At 50.4% G+C, this 21186-nt stretch overlaps 1 protein-coding gene across 1 annotated transcript in view; it reads left to right on the forward strand.

The window, feature by feature from the left end:
- Positions 1–21186, forward strand: part of AGAP1 (ArfGAP with GTPase domain, ankyrin repeat and PH domain 1) — a 256941-nt gene that overhangs the window by 39034 nt on the left and 196721 nt on the right. The window contains exons 4-5 of the mRNA XM_014464050.1: positions 175–330; positions 8641–8733. Of these exons, the coding sequence (XP_014319536.1) occupies positions 175–330; positions 8641–8733 (249 nt within the window). The remainder of the gene's footprint in view (positions 1–174; positions 331–8640; positions 8734–21186) is intronic.

Consider the following 21186-nt stretch of genomic DNA (forward strand, 5'->3'; position numbering starts at 1 on the left):
AGGAAACCGCCTGTGCCCGATGCCGACACCGGCTGCACAGCGAGGAGCTCCCAGCCTGGCGTGGGCGTCTCTCCGGGGTGACTCGCTGACGTGTTCGTTATGACCCCGCATGGGAGGTGGCATTCGGTTCCTGGAGTGTGTCCTTAACCAAACCTTGGTTTTGAATCATTGCAGACAAGTAACGGAGGCGGGAGTTTGAGCGACTATTCCTCCTCCGTCCCATCGACCCCCAGCACCAGCCAGAAGGAGCTGCGGATCGACGTCCCGCCCACTGCCAACACCCCGACGCCCGTCCGGAAGCAGTCCAAGCGCCGGTCCAACCTTTTCACCGTGAGTGTGACTTCAGAGATTTCCTGCTAGTCGTCATCTGCCCACCAGATGGTTCAGTGAAATGTGTGGAATCCAAACTAAAGTAATGAGACTGACATTGATTTCCATGGAAGTCTGAGAAAATTATGGGATGCAAAGATTTAGATAGTGAGCAAAATGGGAATTTCTTGGTGTGCAGGTAGTTCTGATCCATGTGTCAAAAATGAAGGGTGAGGACCCTGGCTCGTGTGGCTCAGTTGGTTGGAGCGTCGTCCCGGACACGGTTACAGGTTCAATCCCCAGTCAGGGCGTGAAGTCTGCCTCTCTCTCTCTCTCTCTTTCTCTTTCTCTTTCTCTTTCTCTTTCTCTTTCTCTTTCTCTTTCTCTTTCTCTTTCTCTTTCTCTTTCTCTCTTTTCTCTCCCTCCTTCCCATCCTTCCTCTCTTTTAAAAAAAGAGTGAGGGGTTTGTACAAAGATTATCTATCATCCTGTGACTCTCTTGGTCTCTAGCTAGAGACTGGTCACATTGGGATAAGAGCGATGACAAAACTACCCAAATCCCCAGACGTGTGTGCCTGGCCTTTCCGGTGAGATAGAAAAGCCACACCAGCCCACCGACCCCTCCTCGGCCTGGGGTGCCCGAGGACTCGCCTCTCCCGGGTTGGAGGCTGGTGGCCACGAGGCTGTCCGCCTGGGCCTTTCTTCAGGTCCTTGTGGAGCCTTTAAAAACGGTAGCTCAGCTCTGACGCTGAGGCCTCGGAAGGCGGACTTTGTGCTTGTGTAGCTTTCAGAAGCTCCCGGGTGGTTGGGGCGCAGAGAACCCCTCACTGCAGAAGTGCTGCCTGCCTGTCCCTCCACACATCAGGCACCCATCCGTCAGGGCTCCGAGGGACGGTCCCTGCCTGGAGGAGGACCTGTCCCTCCGGGACTGGGTCTGTGCATGCGTTACATGTGCTTACCCACCATGCTTCCCAGTCGGTGCTTTGCTCCCGGGGACATTTGGAAATTCCTGGGGAAATTTTGAGCTGCCACCACGTGAGGGCCGGGACAGGGTTCCGTGCTGCAGGCAGCTGCTCATGGGCGTGGTGGCGACCAGGATGCGGCCGAACGCCCTCCGCTGTGCAGGCCCGCCCACAGCCAAGGGGCCGGCTCTGGTGCCCACGGTGCCCTGTTTAACAGTTGGACCTCCTTTGCTTGGTCACTGGTGATTGGATGCAGAGAAGCTCAACGTGCAGTCTTCCCGGTCTCGAACTCAAGGAGGACTCCGCTGGGGTGGCCGGGGTCCTGTCGTCTGACCTGAGGGCCTGTGTGGGGGGGCATTGATGTGTGACCCACTCCCCCCCACCCCATGTGGGCAGTGCTTTTCCCACTGGACAGTGGTTACCGCCCCAGTCCATTGCTGGCAGGTCACGCCTTTGCTGTGCCCTGTGCCACGTGAGTTCTGACAGACGCTGCTGCGGGAGGGACAGGGAGGACCCGACAGCGGGCTCGGGTGCCAGCCTCCCCTGCCAGCAGCAGTTTGACCTTGGGCAGGTTACTTAACCTCTCTGAGCTGGAAACAGCAGTAGTTGTGTGTGGTGGGTCTGCTGGGAAGATGCAGTCTTTGGGCATTGCTTTCACTTTTTTCTCACGCCGCTGATCATGAAGTGACTTCTGAGAGTGGAAAGCAGAGGTGGTTGTGGGACAGGTGAGGAGAGGGGTGGCTAGGTGTCTGCGAAGAACAGGTGACTGACACGTGTCACTGTGAGTGCGTGAGGAAGCTGTTTCACCGTGAACCTCAGACACACCGCGAGTGACGGGCGCCGGGCCGCCCTCCCGCCCTCCCGGCTCCCGCAGCACTTGGGGACACCGGGTCAGGGACTCGGGGCTGAGAAGGAGCCGCCTGACAGAACAGGCTGTGCCTCGCTCTTGGCTCGGTGGACTTGAGGAACCTCACTTGCTGAAGATGCGGAGAGGGTGGGCTTTGGGCGTGGACCAGAGTACCTTCTGCACTTCCGCCCTCCTGTGAGGCGGGGCTGGAGGAGAGACCGTCCTCCCAGCTCAGGAGGGTGTGGCTTTGGTTTCTGTTCTCAGAAAGATGAGGAGCCGGGCAGTATCTTTGAAAACCGGGCTGTGGAAGGAGAGCTCCAGCAGCCCCGTCCCCACAGGTTAAGGGTGGCCCTGGAATGTGCCCAAACGTAGTATCCCGGACCCTGCCCACGGGGAAGGACAAAAGAGAAAACCTGGAGGCAGGAAGGTAATAGTAACTCAGTGAATGAAAAGTTAATAATAGTACCTCAATAAATGAATGTTTCCTTTCCCTGTGCTGTCGGCAGAGCCTGCTGGAGCCTGGGGTCTGCAGAGTCTGCCCACATTCGAGAGAAAGTGGTTTAGAGAGAAGGCGGGGGCGGGGGGGGGGGCTCAGGGAGAGTCCATGGACATGCCGCACACCCTGGACGGACCAGGTGCCCCAGGGGCCAGAGCCAATAAAAACTCCTGCTTGCCTTGCCTGGCAGTCTCCCTTCATTAGGTCCCAGGGAAAGTCTCATAATGCAAAGGTCTGGCCCTGGAGCTGTGCTTTCTCATCGCTGTTCTCTTCCTCGCTAAATGCTGGAAAGCAGTTTGCTTGTAACCGTCAGACACAGAACCCAGCCACACAAGGTGGTTCGCAGGCACAGGAGCCGAGGGTCAGAAAGGAGCTGTGATGGCTTTGCCTCATGGCATTTAAGGAAACAGCTGGAATCCTGGGTTTGACGTTGGACAGAGCGATGGCGATGATGGTGATGGTGACAGTGATGTGTTCGTATTTTTAAGTTGAAGATCTTAGAAATATTAACTCCACTAGATGTCAGTGTCACCCAAGGAATGAAAAGGAGGCATAATATTTTGAAATTGCAGCAGTGAAGCAACTAAACTCATTGTTACCAGTTTACACCTGTTCATAACATGTGGAATCTCAGAGACTCTTCTTCCCTGGTAATTGTTGGTAATTATTGGCCTAAATTGCCCCCCCCCCAACCAAAAAATGACAGTGTGTAGTAGAACGGAGGTGCCATATGCTGAACACTCTTAGTAAAAAACCACGCAGGCTGGGATTGCAGTTCCCAGGCGAAGGGGCACTGTCCACCTTTATTAGAGAATTGGAAAGAGGCCCAGGGAATGAAGTGTTGCAAACATCATTCCACAGACACCGAGCTTATAAATTTGACAGCGCGGACCTGTAATGCCTCACGCTGGGCTAGATGTTTCTGTTTGCATATATGCACAATTTTACACGAAAATAAATCACAATGGACTTTTTACAAAATAGCAGAAACTAAACATCTCTGCTGTGGCAGGAGATTATGTGTTTTACTTGTGGGAGGAATTGTACTTTACTAATCAAAAGCTAAATTATATATTATGTTGCTTAACTTTTTTTAAAAATTATTGTTTTGAGAAAAGAACAGTTAAAGGCTATAGCCGTTCAATTCCTGGTTCTGTATTAGGGGTTCTTCATACTTAGGGTAGCTTAGTAGCCCTGATTTGTGTGTGGGTAAGATGCTTTATTTGCAGGTATGTTCAGGCATACAGGAATGGGAAGCACACAGACACACGCACCGTGCTGTGTGCTCCTCCAGTGCCAGCTGCTGCTTCGGGAAGTGAACAAGTCGAGGGGGAAAGTCACAGTTCCCCCCCACCCCCCACCCCATGTGTCCCCTGCCTCCCTGTCCGGGGAGCAGCCCGCCTGAACTGGGTGCTTACTGTCTGTCTGTGTGCATGCTGTCATCTTACTTTACTGTGTCTGTAATTGTACATGGCATTGCTTTGCCTCTCTTCGGGCTTTGGAAAACGATGTGACTTACATGGTATTTCTAAAAGCTTCCTGTATCATGCCAACACCGTTACACAGAGCCCCGCATGCCCCGTGACCAAAGATTGTGAGTACATGCTGCCCGGCTCATAGAAACTCACCGTAAAAATAAGGCAGCAAAGCTGATCGTGTAAGAAGGATGGTGTGGATGGCCACCGCCGAGTCCCACTCGTTGGGCTCGAGGGGGAGGAGGTTTCTGTTGGGCATGAGGGCTCTGCCACGAAGCTCCTGTCCCTGTGGCAGGCGGTTGATGGGGTTTTCGAGTCCTGGCTTCTTCCATCCCAGGGGAGAAAGTCGATCATTTCTGTAGAGAGGGAGGTGATAACGAGCTCATCGCCACCTCTCTTCCCGCCGTGTTCCGTGTCGGCCAGGCTAAGCAGTCACTCTGGGCGTGTTGCCGGCCTTCCGTGGTGGGCGCATAAACTCAGGTTTCTAGTTGTGCGTGTCAAGCAGACGCACCGCAGTCACTCCCAGCACAGGCGGCGGGGACCAGCGCTGCCGCGTAGCTGACGATTTCACGGAGCCATTTCAGCGGGAACGCAGCTGTGCTCCTGGGGCTGTCGTCTCCGCGTTGGCGGCAAAGCTGGGGAGCGTCCTGGGGATGTGTGTGTGGCAGTGTTTCTGTCCGGCGGGTCTGTGTTAGTTTAGTGGTCGGACTGTGCTCAGCGTGCTGTAGCAAACGTAATCGTGGGCTGAGATTCAGCAGACCCTCTCCTCTGCCTGACCGCTCGCCACCGCTCTCTCCTGGAAATGTTAGTTTTAGGGCTCTCACCAGAATGTTAGTTGTTGGGGAATTTAATTTCCGCTTGTATGGGCTGTGCTTCACTCATGCATCCTGGAGAGTGTGAGCAAACACGGACGGAGTTTATCTCCTCAGTCCCGCCTCCCCTGGAACCTGAGCGTCCTGCTCCCAGCGACTGGGGCAGATGTGCTGCCTCGAGGGAGACGTTAATGTTTTCATGTTTGTTTTGTTAATCATTCTGGTTAATAGTGAGTAATGAAGATGGATTTCCAAATTTATAAACTTCCAAAAGTACCTTTAATGATCTCTGTTGATTTAAATTTTTTTTTTTTTTTTTTTTTTTTTTTTAAATCTTTATTGTTCAGATTATTACATTTGTTCCTCTTTTTTCCCCCCCATAACTCCCCTCCTTCCAGCTCCCACCCCACCCTCCACCCTCACTCCCCACCCACTGAGTTCATCCATAGGTGCATGATTTTTGTCCAGTCACTTCCCGCATCTCCCACACCCCTTTTCCCCCAAGAATAGTCAGTCCATTCCCTTTCTATGTCCCTGATTCATTATAGTCACCAGTTCATTCTGTACATCAGGTTATTTATTCACTTGATTCTTAGATTCATTTGTTGATAGATGCATATTTGTTGTTCCTAATTTGTATCTTTACCTTTTTCTTCTTCTTCCTCTTCTTAAAGGATACCTTTCAGCATTTCATATAATACTGGTTTGGCGGTGATGAACTCCTTTAGTTTTTCCTTATCTGTGAAGCTCTTTATCTGACCTTCAATTCTGAATGATAGCTTTGCTGGATAAAGTAATCTTGGTTGTAGGTTTTTGGTATTCAGCACTTTGAATATTTCTTGCCATTCCCTTCTGGCCTGCAAAGTTTCTGTTGAGAAATCAGCTGACAGTCGTATGGGTATTCCCTTGTAGGTAATTGAGCCTCTTTCTCTTGCTGCTTTTAAGATTTTCTCTTTGTCTTTTGCTCTTGGCATTTTAATGATGATGTGTCTTGGTGTGGTCCTCTTTGGATTCCTTTTGTTTGGGGTTCTCTGCGCTTCTTGGACCTGTAAGTCCATTTCTTTCTCCAGGTGGGGGAAGTTTTCTGCCATTATTTCTTGAAATAGGTTTTCAATATCTTGCTGTCTCTCATCTTCTGGCACTCCAATGACTCTGATATTAGTCAGCTTAAAGCTGTCCCAGAGGCTCCTTACACTATCTTCACACTTTCGGATTCTTTTTTCATTTTGCTTTTCCAATTGGGTGTTTTTTGTCGAATCTTTGGTTTGATTCTTGTGCTCCTCTGGTCTGCTATTGGGTATAATATTCTTTATTTCAGTCCGTGTATGCTTACTTTCTAATTTCTTTATCGTAGCATCGAGGGTCTCATTAGTTTTCGTGAGGCTCTGCACAAATTTATGGCAAGCCCTCAAAATTGCGATTCTTAGCTCCATATCCTCCATTTCTGTCATGTTTTTTTGTCTCCGCATCTTTTATGCTTTCTTGGTGCACCCCCTTGTGGTCTCTGTGCGCAGTCTTGTTCTAGCCAAGCCTTAATTGTTGTAGTTAACACTAGAGGGATTTGACCACCAGGCCGACTGGCTGTGGAAATCAGCTGTGGGAAAACTTCAGTCCTCTGGGGAGGCGCTAGTCCAGCCCTTGCCTGAGGCGATCGGCAAATGGCTCTGCGCAGGGCCTGGGCGGGGCGGGCTCAACAGGGCGGGGGGAGGGAGCAGCTATGGCCGCTCTCAGTCCGTCCCCAGGGGCTCTGCCTCTCTGTCCCAGCAATCGCTGCAAACCTCGGAGGGGCCGTAGCCAGACAGTCCCGCTTCTCCCGTTTGAGTCTGGGTCCCTAGAGACTCGCCCGGATCTGTAGCCCAGAGTCTGAGACTCGCTCCTGATTGAAAACGACAATCGCGCCCTCAGCCGCCAGCCCGCTTTGCGCGCACACCCTCACCACCGCACCGCCGTACCTTTAAATTTTCCACACTGCGCGCCTCCGCTGAGCGTCGGAATGCTGTTGTTTTTGCTTCTAGTTGAAGAGACTCTCCTCAGCCAGCCTTCCCGTGGTTCTGGTTGATGTCCGCTCCGACTTTTAGTTGTATTTTTGAAGTGGTTGTCCACGGCGGCAGTCTCCGGTGTGTTTACCTATGCCGCCATCTTCGATTCTCTCTGTTGATTTAAATTTTTAAAAAATTATCCCTGTGAGTATTGAGTCTTATTTTATAACAGGAAACTTCAAGTTCCAGCTTTCCCGTGAATTGAGATTTGGGAAGAAGAGAATTTAGGGTTATTGCATAGCTCTCACCACACATTATTAATTAGAGAAAAGTGAGTCCCTAACCCCTAGCTAAAATTCATGGCAAGGAATTGATAAATGGCTCCGTTTCCCTTCTTGCCCACAGGGATAAGCCTTCAGTTTTAGGTTCTCCTGCAACTTTCTATGTGTTGCTTGTTTCATTTCCTGTTCTGTCATTCCGGGCTTTGACCGTCCCACGTAAACCAGTGCGCAGCGCCTGGCACGTAGGTGTTCCCTGAGTGGTCGCCGGGAAGCACGCTTTCTCATGAGCACCTGTGCCCGTGGGAGCCCCACCTCTGAGCTTACATCAGGGAACCTTCTCCCTACATCCCATGGCGGCACCCCTAACGCAGAATCAGTGCCCACCCCACACCCCTTTGAAAGTGGGTGTCATTCCCTTGCCACAGCAGCACCGGTCACCACCGAGCCTGCTCATTTCATACATCATCTCAGATTTGAAAAGCACACGAAAATGTTTCTCCATTTTCAATATTGCGTGAGTAATGTTCCCATTGAAAAGTAATGGAGTGAAGTTGTCACTTGTCAGCACAGTTATTAAGGAGGACGAGTCTCAGATCTTTCTCTCATAATGAAATAAATCTGTCAGGAAACCATTGCGCTCCGACTTCCCCGTGCGGCCGAGAGCTGGAGACGTAGCTGAGGCGGTCCCCAACATCCCCAGGTCCCAGCCACTTCAGGTGTGGCTCCCGGATGGGGCACCGTCACCCTCCCGCTGGTCGCCAGCTCCCGGGCTGTTTACGCAGCGTCAGCAACACGGCGGGGAAACTGTCCCAGGAGCTCAGCAAACCAAGCTGCTCATTTCCCCCCAAATACTGACGTCTCGTCAGAAAAGATATTTCAACTTTTTCTTCCCCCTTGTTTTTTTTGGGGGGGGGGGGGGTGGGTGGGTAGTATACACGAGTTTGACTTTGAATTTGCTGTTTCCTCACCATGCCGAGGCAATAAAAGCATTAACGACACCTCGATACGAATCGAGCATGTACCATCACATTGCACAGCTGAGCCGTTAATAGAATTTTTTTAATGCTTCCGACGTTAATTAAATGTGTGCATTTATGTCGCAGGGTTCCCCAACAAGCAGCCAGGAGCCCTTGTCTCCCCGGCTGGATTAGCGGCAGCTTCGGAATGTGTTTTCCTGTTGGGCGTTACTTTTTTATATGGTCCATTGGTTTCTAGTAATTGAATTTTGAACTCTTTAAAAAAGAATTAAAAGATAATTTTGCAGGGGAAAAGTTTAGAAAATTCTCCGTGAGAGGACGCACCCGTGGAGACGAAAGAATCCACAGCCTGCTTCTGTGGTGCGCGTGCGGATGTCTGTATCCATACCCCCTCCCTGGCCTCCAAATACATGTTTGCAGAAAGTGCGCAAACCAGGGCAGACCTGGCGCCATCTGTGAGCCGCAGCCCCGGCCAAATGCTAACTTTATTTTCGTTTTGCAGTCTCGGAAAGGGAGTGACCCGGACAAAGAGAAGAAAGGCCTGGAGAGTCGTGCGGACAGCATCGGGAGCGGCCGAGCCATCCCAATTAAACAGGTACGCCGCTGCCCTCCTTCCTTCCCTGCCGCGGAGGCACACCTCCGTCTCTCCTGGCTGTGACGCTGGCGCGCGCGCCGAGGTTCGTTTGATGTGCTCTGTTGATGAATGTGGAAGTCACTCACTTGACATCAATTAGAAGAGGTTCCTGTGTGTATTAAAATGGGATCATTAGAATAAGAAGAGGGAAAATGTGACAACAGACCTAATGAAGTGCGGTCTGCCCGCCTGCATATGGAGCGCGTCCCGGGCTGAGCTGGCTTCAAAGGCCGCCTTTGTAGCTGGGCTTTGATTGGGCCGCCGGCCGCCGGTCGACGGGGGTAAATCAGATCTCCGCACAAGAGCCCCTTGTGAGCCCGGGAATAGCCCGACGTGGCCCTAATTTGCTCTCGCAGACGGACATCTGAACACCGTTTCAGGCTAGTTTGTAACAACGAGGCAATTAGTTGTGATAATCATAGCCGGTGTGTCAGCTGTGCGCTCTTGTTTGTAATTTGCTAATGAAGGAATTGTAACTTTGATTAGGTTCGGTTTCATTTAGACCTTATTATATAAAGGAACATTTACAGCTGTAATGGGGGGCCTTAATTAAACTTCCTCATTACACAGGAGGACTGAATGCGAGCATTTGTTTTGGCCCAGGTTGCTAGCCGGGATAGGTTTTCATTAGCCCAGAAACCAGACACCAAATTGCTTTATGTCGCAAGTACAACGGGCCTTCACATGACATCTTTTGCTGCTATATTTCCAAGGAAAATGAAGAGTTTAACTCGGCACTGCGGCTTCTGGAAATGCCATCTTTTAGTTGGTTAAAGAAGGCCAGTTGGTTTTTAGTGCATTCTGGCTGAACGAGGGAAAACCCGTGGGCAGGATGCCGGCTCTGCCTCTCATGGACTTTGCCGTGACTGCGATGACCCTCTGGGTGGCCGTTCTCCGCCATCCCCTTCTGCCCACACCTTGGCGGCTCTCCACAGCTATAGGAACCTGTGTTGGCACTGGCCACCCTTAAAGGGCCCGAGCCTTTCAGGAATGTAGCCGTAGCTGCTATGGGCGAGGAGCAGGTTAGATGGGGGGAGGGGGGTTAGCACCGTGTTGTGGGGGGACCAGAGCAGGGAGGCTGCAGGGTTCCACACAAGACACGTTCAGAGCCTGGGCGACAACGGTGTGGACTGGCACGGGGCCCCATTGCTGGTGGGTGTGTTCCCTCTCGCGGTTCCCTCCCTGGGGAGGTCCACGCACACTCATTCTTTCTCTGTGTGCTCATTTATAAACCCAGCTCTCTGCATGACGTAATGGTAATGTGTGATTTTATGCTGTTGATACTGTTTTAACGAGAATTATAAAAAGCTTTTGCTCTCTTACTCTCACTTAGTAATTGGTCCGGGGACATTAGAACTTAATACTAGACTGTTCCTTTCATTCACGTCTGCTGCCGACGAGGGCGGCTGCTCAGGCCAGGCAGGTCCTGGGTCCCTGGGTCACTCAGTGGGGACCTGCTCCTCCTCGGAGGCTCGGTGTCCAGTCTGTGTGAGGAAGGACGTCGACCCGCGAGTGTAAACTGAGCCAATCCTTGGAAGCCTTTTAATTGCAAATGTTCAAAACAACCTTGTGGACGTCTAAATCGGGGCTGCATTCCCGGTGAGTCGTGCACAGGGCTCCGTGTTCCTTGCGCACCCCCGCTCCCCGCCCCCCAGTGCTGTGTCCACGGGCAAGCCCGTCCTGGAAACCCACACCTGGTAGGACATCCAGCCGCAGGGGCCGCATCTGTGACATGGGGCGCTGGGCCAGATCCAAAGCTCTTGAAACACTGGCACGTGGAGATTCCAGAGAGAATGTTTGAATTCCAGCAAGTCTGGATCTTCGCATCCTCATGCTCGGCACCTGCCAGCGCCTCTCTGGGGGCCCCCCAGGTGGTGTGGGTGTGTGGACGGTTGTGTAGATTGATCTCACATGCTTGTGTGTCTGTGTTTATAAAGGCACCAAGATCATTAGCGAAAGTCTGATTTCCTACCCCCCCTCCCCGCCCCTTTCCCCCACCAAGGGATGACTTCAACTAGCAAAAAGGAAGGGAGAGGTGAGAGGAAGGAGCCAGAGGGGCGTTGCCAACACCAGCATGTTCCAGACACCTGACAAACCTGTTTGTTGAATAAAGGACAATTAAATTAGTGTTTATTATTATCCTACTAGAGGCCCGGTGCACAAAATTCACTGGAGGGGGGGCGTTCCTCAGCCCAGCCTGTGCCCTCTCTCAGTACAGAACCCCTTGGGGGATATCCGCCTGCTGGCTTAGGCCTGATTCCCCGCCTCTCGCAGTCCTGGACCCCTCGCTCCTTACCACCCCCCTGCAGCAGAGGCAGGAAAAGCTCCCGCCACTGCTGCTGCACTCGCCAGTCCTGAGCCTGGCTTCTGTGGGAGCGCACTGACCACCAGGGGGCAGCTCCTGCGTTGAGCATCTGCCCCCTGGTGTTCAGTGCATGTCATAGCGACCGGTCGTTCTGCTGGTCTTTCCACTGGTTGGTCGATTTGCATATTAGGGTGTTATGATATAGGATGAAGCACTTTGAATACAGCATCCCATTGAATTCCAAACATGGCCATGCTAGGGTGGCTGTGTTTTCCTTTTTTTACATAAAGCCCAGGGAGGGTAAGATGGGGCCAGGATGGGGCCCGACTCTTCTACACTCTCCACTGCCTCACAAGGAGCCTTCAGAAAGCAACCTCGTGTGACATGTGTGACCCTGACCTCGGACAGAATGCCTGTGCTGTTTAGAAGAGACTTCTCCAGACTGCGCCTGCACGGCAGAGTTTCCCCAGGGACCAGCCCAGAGGCCGCTCGTGGTTTGGGCCGGCGGGGGGGGGGGGGGAGCGGCCTTTCACCCATTGGGAAGCTGCTGCCATAGGCGTGCCCTGTCCTCCTCACCAGCAGCACGCGCTTTGTCTCCACACTCAGCCCTCGCTCCAGTGCTGCCTCTCCCCCCACCCCCCAGTTGGGAACCTCCGCGACCTTCATGGGGCTGGTCATGGTGCTGGCCATGGTGCTGGCTGGGGCAGGCCAGTGTCTGTGATAGCGGCCGTCTTTGTGCTCCTCCCCACGGGGACCTTGTACCGATGGGTTGGGACACAGACGAGGCCGTCTTGCGCACGCTCCCACCTGACTCATCCTACAGACGGTCTGTGTTCCGGGGAATTACATCACTCACGCCTCGCAGCCTGTTCACTGTGAGGACGGAGGCTCTTCCCCAGGTGGGCGCCAGCAGGGTCACGGCAGGCAGCGATCTCCTCTCTCCCTTGTTCCCGGGGAAGGGCTGCTCATCAAGAATATGACTTATTTTCTGCAAAATAACTTCATTTCCTGAGGACCTGGGCCCACCTCCCCCTTTTTTGTCCTTCCTGAGGCCTTAGAGGAGATTTGGTTCAGAGAGTGTCTTCTTTCTTTCCTAATAAGATGAGTCTACTGGAATAAAAATTAAAAAGCAAAGCAAGAAAAAGAGAAAGCCAGAGGCCCGCTTGGCGGCGAGTGGCCTGTCACGTATGAATTTTTCATTGCTGTGGAGAGTTGTACATACATAATCACTTGATTGCAGTGGGAGTTGGGGAGCTCCTATGGTGTCATTTGCATAAATCTTGTTAAGTCAATGGCAGTTAATGAAGTACAAATGAGCCCGGAGAAGGTGACATGCAAATCATGGGTGGCAGATGGGAGGTCTGTTTGGGGGACGGCAGCTGTGTGCTCTCCTTTCTTCCCTTCCCTTTCGCATTTTTTAATCTCTATATTACAGGACAGATCCGCAGCCCGGGCCCTGGCCTCACCCCCTACCCCACAGGCTCCCGGCCAGAGCCAGGCCCCGTGACGCTCACTCCCTCCGAAAAACAGACCCAGCGGCCTCGCCTCCCCTCGCCCCACACTTACTAACATACGCTCCAGTATTTGCATTTCTAAAATCTTGATCAGTGTGTCTTGTCATGCTTACACAATTGAAAAAATAATATATATTTCGGATTTGGCGGGGACAAATAACACACCACTGAATCTTTTGAGGCAGGACGTTGTCTCATGAGATTTGAGTGAAAATGAGTAAAAAATGCTCTTTATTTTTTTAAATATATTTTTATTGATTTCAGAGAGGAAGGAGAGGGAGAGATAGTTAGAAATATCAATGATGAGAGGGAATCATTGATCAGCTGCCTCCTGTATGTATGCCCACCACCCGGGCATGTGCCCTGACCTGGAATCAAACCGTGACCTCCTGGTTCATAGGTCGACGCTCAGTCACTGAGCCACTGGCCGGGCTGTTTGCTTTATTTTATGTCTGTTATTTTGTTTCTGTTTGGGAGCCTGTTCTTCTTCCATAAGACAGGCCATGGTGGTGCTGCCCAGGGTGGGTGTGGAGCGGGGGCACGGGAAGGCCTGGGGCCGCCCTGTGAAGGAGGCTGCAGCGAAGACCCTCCGAGTGCGGCCCTCGCAGAAGCCCCGCAGGCCTGATCAGCACGGCTGGTGGATCCCCTGCCCGGCAGTTTGTTTTTTAAAGACTTAAGTGCTAACGGGACTCACAGAGAACTTTTAGAGATTTATGGACAAAACACTATCAGCTTACTGCTTTTGGAAGTTTTTAAATTTATTTCATGCATTGGTTGATAATTCGAGAGAAGCGTGTCTGCATTGCCATGGACAACATTCAGGTAAAGAGGTGTATGTGGCCAGACTTGAGCTGTGATGTCAACCGGGATGGTCACTTGGGTCACCCGCTCTGTCGGTTCTGGCTTTGCCGAGTCAAGCCAGGGCGCACTTCCTGGGACCTTGGGCCTCGCGGTTCTGTGGGGGCCCGGTGGGCATCTCGTTTTCATGATGCCCCATGACACAACACAGGCGCCCACCGGCTCCCCAGGGTTTGTCAGACTCTTAATTTTGACCTTGAACGCGGATGTTGTGGCCACCTCCCGAGGACGGTCCATGAGAGCAAAGGTTTCTCACAGCCGCCTGCATCCCTGGGAAAGCCCTTCCCAGGCCGGGGAGGACGAGCAGCGTGGGCCTCCCCGAAGCACTCGCCCCCGTCCTGTGGCCTGTTTTGAAGTTGTGCGCAGTTTTGATTCTCAGTTGAGCAGAAAGAAGCAATTGCCAGTTAAGTGAAAGGAACCTCTGGAGTTAATCCCCTCGGCCGGCCTGCCGCAGGCATTGACCTGCGCTGTCTGGAACCTGGGCTCAACGCGAGGCCTGAATTGTGTGGGGTCGGCGGAATAAAAGCTGCCTAATGACACTCGAACGTCTCCGGAAAGTGTGACGCTGCCCACAGCCGGTTGGTCGACTGCTCAGTGTCATGTGCTTTCATGGAGGAAAGAAACTCGAATACCCAGCCGGAACTTGGAGAGAGATGGGGAGGAAAGACGGGGTGGCCGCACTCTTCGTCTGGGGAACACAGGAGAGTTAATACTGCAGGTGCCGTGCCTACTGCTCCGCATCTGTGGAGGGACCGTGACGAGGGCTCCTGTGTGCTGAGCCTGACCACAGAGGAACCAAGGTGAGCAGAAGGCGCCCTGGGATAGGCTGTCCACCCGTGTGGTTACCAGCTCTGCCCGGGCACAAGGGCCCATTTAGAGCCCCAGCAGCAGGTGATTGACTGACATGGCCCCGGCGCCCTGGGAGCTCATTTACCTCACTTGGGTGAGCAACTCCCTGCGAGCATTGCGGCCAGCCTGGTGCAGGCAGACACTAAGCCAATTACGATGATTAACTTAATGGGTCAGGTGGGTGCCTCACATGCCTTGAATTCGATTCCTCAAACACCCTACTGTGGTTGGCAAAACAGTGGAGGCTATCCGGATGTTTCCATGGGAATGTACAGTCGTCCGTCTGTGAATGAGGAGGGCACAGCCTCCCCATCCTCTGACCCACTTGGCCATGTGGGTGTATGGCCCTATGGTCTCTACAAAACACAGACATGACATGAACCAACATACATAATCCATCCTATAAATATAAACCTGAAAATTTTTTTAAAATATTACCTCCCTTGGTCCCGAGGTCTGCCGGAGAGAGATACAAAGTAACGTATGCTGAAGTGTTTGATACGATATAAACTGCCAGCCAACAGTGTTATTTCCAAGAGTGGACGTTCACTTCAAAATACAATGTGTCCTCCACGTATCCATAATCCAGAAGCTGCAATATCTAAGTGATGCATTTCAGCAAAATGTTTATTTTCTTTAAAAGTTCAATGATGATGATGATGCCCAATTTCTTATGAGCTCAGAAATAATGAACTCACAAATAGAGGATCGTTTCTCAAAGCTAGCATTGGCATGTATCCCGGAATTTATTTGTGTCTTGTGGAGTCAGTAAGATGTTAGGTTTGGGCGTTATTTCCCATCAGGCTCAGTCAGCTTGTAACAGCCATACCCCCACCTTGTGCAGACACGCCTGGTACTCTGCCAGGGCCTGGGGACAGGGAAGAGAAGATGAGCAGTGAAGACCCCAACCCCCGGCCTCCAGTACTGGTGGGTAGGGTTGCATGGAGGTGTGTTGAAGGGCCCTAGGAGTCCCAGGAGCTCAGCAGTGGTGGGGTCCAAGCCAAGATCTGTGGCTGCCTGTTTGGAGAACTCCCTGGAGGGTGGTGATCTCCCACATCAGCTGACGTGTTCCCACACAGCAGTGTGCGGTGTGCGGATGGGAGGCCCTGGGAGGCCCGTGGCAGCTCAGGGCTCTAGGCTCCCCAGGAGAGGATGCCTGCAGGCAGTGCCCCGAGGGCTGGCCACAGTGGCCTTTTCCTTTTGCAGCGACTGTCGCCTGTGTTGTTCCTAAATCTGAGGGTTTCTTCACTCATCTCTCTGTCCCTGCAGCGTTCATGATGATGAGTAGTTATAATCTGTCGGAGTGTTCGTGGTAAACCTGTGTTTATGTAGAGCCTACAGAGTGCCAGACACTGCCGGACTTCATGCTGTCACCCCCCTGAGCCAGGAAGTAGTAGGTACGATGGTCCCCGTTTCACAGATGAGAAAAGTCAGGCTCAGGGAGATGATGTCAGTTGCCCAGGATCACAGTGTGTGGGTCTGCTAGGGCTGCCACCGCAAACACCACGGACTGGGCGGCGTGCACAGCAGAAGTGAACGTTTCATGGTTCTGGAGGCTGGACGTCCAGGGTTGGTCCCGGTGGGGCCCCTGTTCCCAGCTTGTAAACTGGGCCTTCTTCCTGCGTCCTCTGTGTGTGGACACTCCTGGCGTCTCTTCCTCTTCTTACAAGGCCACCAGTCACTGGATTAGGTTCCCGCCCAAATGACCTTATTTAACCTTGATCACCTCCCGGTCCTCTCTCTAAATAAAGTCACATTGGGGCTAGGGCTTCAACATAGGGATTTGGCAGGGGGCACAAATCAGCCTGTAACACAGCTGGCGACTAGTGAGCTGGGACAGGAACTCGGGTCTGTGACCCCGAGAGCCGTCTGTGCCTCTCCAAGCAGATGTTCTTCTGCCTGAGGCCTCCAGGTTGTGCAGGGTAAGGCCCTGGATTCCTGTCAGTGTGCTGGAGAATCAAAAGAACGTGCGTCATGAGGCTTGGTGTATTCAATAGGAAACACACAAGATTCAAAACATTCTGATTTGAGGCTTTCGACTCATCCTTTTAAGTTGCACTGACCTGTTACTTGGAATAAGACTGTTGCTGGCACCCTTCCCGCTAGAACAGGGGTGGGGAACCTTTTCTGCCAAGGGCCATTTGGATATTTATATCATTCCAGGGCCATACAAAATTACCAACCCAAAAGTCACGTTGCTATGAATAAAGCTCCTTGGTTTATTGAATTTCAGGTCCCACTTTCAGTTTTCTTGGCAGGGCCAGACCAAATGATACAGCCAATGGGCCGGACGTCCCCCCCCTCCTCACCACCTCCCGCACAGAAGCATCTAACGCCCTCTTATGCCGTGCTGTGTAACTGTTAAGATGCCTTACTCCTGGTCAGTGGAGACCTTTAAGATTGATTTTTAAAGGAAAAATGAAGCACCAATAATCAGCCAAAGTGACTTCACTGGATCTTCTCCGTTGGGCAAATTATCTTCTAGCTTGTGTCACTGTAATCATATGACCTCATTTAATTCTCTGCCAGCCCCAGAGAGGTGTCCGAGGCTTGGGGAGGTTAGTCACGTCGCCAGGGTTAGTGAGCTAATGAGGGTGTGGAGCTGGGATTCAACTCCAGGAGTTCTCTATGTTTCTAGACAGTCTTTGCTGTCCATTCATCCCTGATCTAATCTGTGCTTACAATGACCATCTTTTCTACAACAGATCAGAAATCAAGTAGCTGGTCTACTCCTCATGGGGTCCCAGCCCGACACCGTGTCTTATGTGGGGGCCGTCCTTGAAATCATGTGCTGTCTGGCACCTGGATGGCGTGGCCCTCCCGCGATGGCCTGGCTCACGAGATTTCAGCCCCTGACTAGAAACAGAGTCCCTTGGGGCTCTTTGCATACACATGGCTCCCCAGTTTTGGAGGGTACTGGTCCCTTTAATCTGGGCTTGTCACATCTGCCCATCTTCAGGGCCATGTCAATGGGCTCCTGTTCCAGGAAACTTACCTTGTCCCCGAGGTGACATGGTGTCTTCCTCTCCTCCCTGCCCTGACACCTGGGCTCTTGCCGCCACCTTCCCTGACGTGTGGATGTGTGGGTCCTCCCCACACCTCTGTGCCCACGTGCTTCCTGAGAGAGCATACTGGCGGGGGGGGGGGGGACGCGGAGGTTCCCTCTCCCATGGTGTCTACAGGCAGGGCAGGGCAGGAAGGTGGGAAGTAGTGATGGCAATAGATTGGTTAGTGTGTAAAATATTTGTGTTGTTTTTTTCAAAACAAATTTTATGTTTGTTTAAAAAAATAAATGTAGCCCTGGCTGGGTAGTTCAGTTGGTTAGAGCATCATCCCTATTCAATGTTGTGGGTTCAATCTCTGCTCAGAGCACATACAAAGAATCAACCAATGAATATATAAGTGGAACAACAATTCAATTTTTCTCTCCCTTCCTCTCTAAAATCAATAAAAAATACATTATGTTTAAAATGTATATGTATATATGTATATATACACATATATATAAAGATATATTTGAAGAGAGAATAATTTTTAGGTTTTAATAATTTTCTTTAAATTTACCTGTTTCATGTAATACATAGGAGACTATATTTTGGTGAAACACAAAAAGTACATCTTTTAATCTTCAAAGAATAAAACCTTTGTTAAGACCAAGAAAACTGGTTTCTTCTCAAACTTCTCTGCTGCTTTTCAGTGTTCATGCATATGAAATTTCATCTAAACAAATATTTTCATTATGTAATTTTGTTTGTAAGAATTGTTTATGTCAAACCCATAAATTTTAGTAACTCTGGACTGTTTTTGCAATAACCAAATTTTTACCCCATTCAGTCTACATCAACCACAGCCTTCTTGATTCTAATTAGTGCTAAAAACAAGAATATGATTATCGTCAAAAGTTCTTCTGTAGCCCTGGGCTAGTGTGGCTCAGTTGGTTGGAGTGTTATCCCATACAAGGTTGCAGGTTCGATTGCTGGCCAGGGCACATGCCCAGGTTGTGGATTCAATCCCTAGTCGGGGCATGTAGGCATTACAGGGGGCGGGGGGGGCAACCAATTAATGTTTCTCACATCTATGTTTCTCTCTTTCTCACCCCCTCTCTCCCTTCTTCTCTCTAAAATAAATTTTTAAAAAATTCTTCTATAGAAAAATAACTTACATTGTTTTTAATATGCATAAAATTAATTTTGTAGAAAAGTATGAATATACCAGCTATACAAACATATGAGTAACATAGAAGAGGTTGAAATAGCAAGAAGCAAATAGACATGGATGGATTTTGGCTTTTCTTTGCTCATACCTAAAGTACTAGAAATTTAAAACAATGAGAAATCATTTTATACTTAGTTTTATAATTAACAACAGATGATAAAATCCTACTCTTAGCTGAAATTAGGAAAAAACAGCTTAGGAAATGAATGCATTGCTCTGTTACTAGCAGTACACGCAAGACATAAAACATTTTATTCACTTTGTCCCAATAATCTCTTTCCTAGAAATTTATCCCAAGGGAATAATGCTTCAAGAGAAAGGGGAAAAAACTTCAGTGTACAAAAACGTCCCTATCAGTTACTTATCATATTAAAACCTGGGAACTACAAATGTCCAGCAAACAATGAGTTAAGTTAGTGATTGTCAGCTAAATATTCCTTGGTAGACAGCCACTAAAATGGTCCATTCTAAGACTTGTGGAGGTTCACACATGTTTATAAATAATAAGTGAAAGCATAAAATGGGATTTTATAATTAGAACATGAAAATATTTTTGCATTTGGTTTAAAACGACGAATAGGAACACAAGTGAATGGGGGGAGGGATTATTGGAGAATTTAAAGAATCTGACATTTGTGAACTAAGTTTTAACTTGAAGAGAAGTTGTACAGATAGTACGGAGTTGCCATATACCCTCCTCCTGGCTTTCCCTAGTGGTAACCGAGTTCCGTCACCGGGCACAGTTTTGATCACCAGGCGATGGCAGAGGGGGCAGCTGAGCTCACCTGCAGACCTCAGTCCACGCCCATCTCGGGATCCGGGCCAGGACGCTACTGGCATTGGGTGGTTTATCTGCTTGCTCAACTCCACTCCGAGACAGCTCCTCAGCCTTCCTGCCTCGTGACCTCAGCACTAATACGAGTCCTGACCAGTTACACTGGAGAGTGCATTTGCACTGCCCCATATTGTCTCTGCATAGGGTTATGCGTTTTTGGCAGGAACACTCCAAACTGTTCGTTCATCAAACAGCAGGAGTGGCTGGTGCTACTGGGGGGCGGGTGGGGCCCGGGGGGGGGGGGGGTCAGGAAGCTGCTACCCTACCCTCCCGGCTGCTTGGGTTTGGTCTCAGGTCAGTTTTTGCAGGAAAATTGTAATCCTGCTCAGGAGTTTATATGATTTTCTTAAGTAATTTATCTCAGAATAAAGAACATATGTTTCTGCAATATATTGACATATAGTAATTCTTTATATTAACCATCTTTTTCCCTGTGATCTTCCCTTTTTTGCCCAAATGGCCAAATACTTTCCTCGTGTTGGTTGTGGAATTACAGTGCCCTGGCACAAAACATGCCGTCTGTAACCCTCACTTTACGAAGAGGGAGACTGAGTCCCAGGAAGGTTAACGACTTGCCTGGGGTCGCACATTATTGTGTGCAGGGTCCCGGACCCACCTTTTTTTACTCCAATGATCTTCCCACTATTGACGTCGACATCGTAGGCATTTTCTTCATCCTCCAGCTTTAATAAAAGTAGAAATAACGAGTAATGATATTTTGATTGCCTTATAACCAGACATTTTTTTCCCTAAGTTTTGTGCTGTTTGATCTGACTGTTTACAAATGAGGGAGAGAACAAATAAAGGTCATGACATTTGAAAAGGTCTGGCTCCTCAGGGTGGGGAAGCAGCTTTGGTGCATCCTTTATCCAGCAGGCTCTGGTCCCCACCAGCCCTGCGAGGCTTTGTGGCGGTAATCTTTCCGTTTCACAGATGAGAAAGCTGAGGCTCTGCTCACAAGCATTCATAAGCCAGTATAATGCAAAGACAAGATTCAAACACAGGTCTGCCTCTCTCCAAAACCCGTGGTCGTCTGGCCCACTGCTGGGCTTCCAGTGTGATTTCATCGGGCTGATTAGAGTCTCAGGCACAGGGCACACCCAGGGCCTGCTCAGAGTGGACGGGTGCCTACACCGCACCAGGGTAGGTACTGTGTGTGTGCACGCACATGTGTGTGAGTGTGCGCACGTGGATGTGTGTCTGTGTGTGCGTGTGTAAGGGCATCAAAGCTTGTTCCCCCCTCTTGTACGGGGTGAATGAGAAGGTCTGGCCCCACGGTGCAGCCAGACCTTCCCGATCTCCTTCCCCTGGATGCAGAAATCGCTAAGTGGATTCCACAGCAGTTGCTTGTAATTGGAGTATCTGGAATTCACTGTGGTTTTAATTAGTTGATTACTAGTTCTTTCAAATGTACTGTACTCACTGTGGGTCTTGCAAATTGGTAACTGGTAGCTACCGGTATAATTAAATATCGTGGAGCACTTGGCTGCGGCCGCACTGAACTGTGAAGAAATAATGCGTATAGCCAATCAAAAAGAGATCCTTGTAAACTCATTTGCAGCGGCAGCGCGTGCGAGGGCCATCACAGAGATGCTTATTGCAGGAGAAATTAAAGATACAATTCTGTGCGAAGAGGCAATATAGAAATTAGTTCCCGGAGTAATATGTATAGTGATGTGGTTACTCGTTGGGTCGCGCCATGCTTCTCTTCCTCTTCCCTTTTTTGGTGGTTGCATTCAGTAACAGCGACTATTCCCACAGAACAAAAAAAAGATGTTTTCAACTTACACTAGATAGTGCCTTACCTCGGACTGCCCCCATTCTATTTTGGCGAAACA

This window comes from Myotis lucifugus, unplaced genomic scaffold (genome assembly GCF_000147115.1).
Source record: "Myotis lucifugus unplaced genomic scaffold, Myoluc2.0 scaffold_3, whole genome shotgun sequence".
In the NCBI taxonomy this organism is placed as follows: Eukaryota; Metazoa; Chordata; class Mammalia; order Chiroptera; family Vespertilionidae; genus Myotis; species Myotis lucifugus.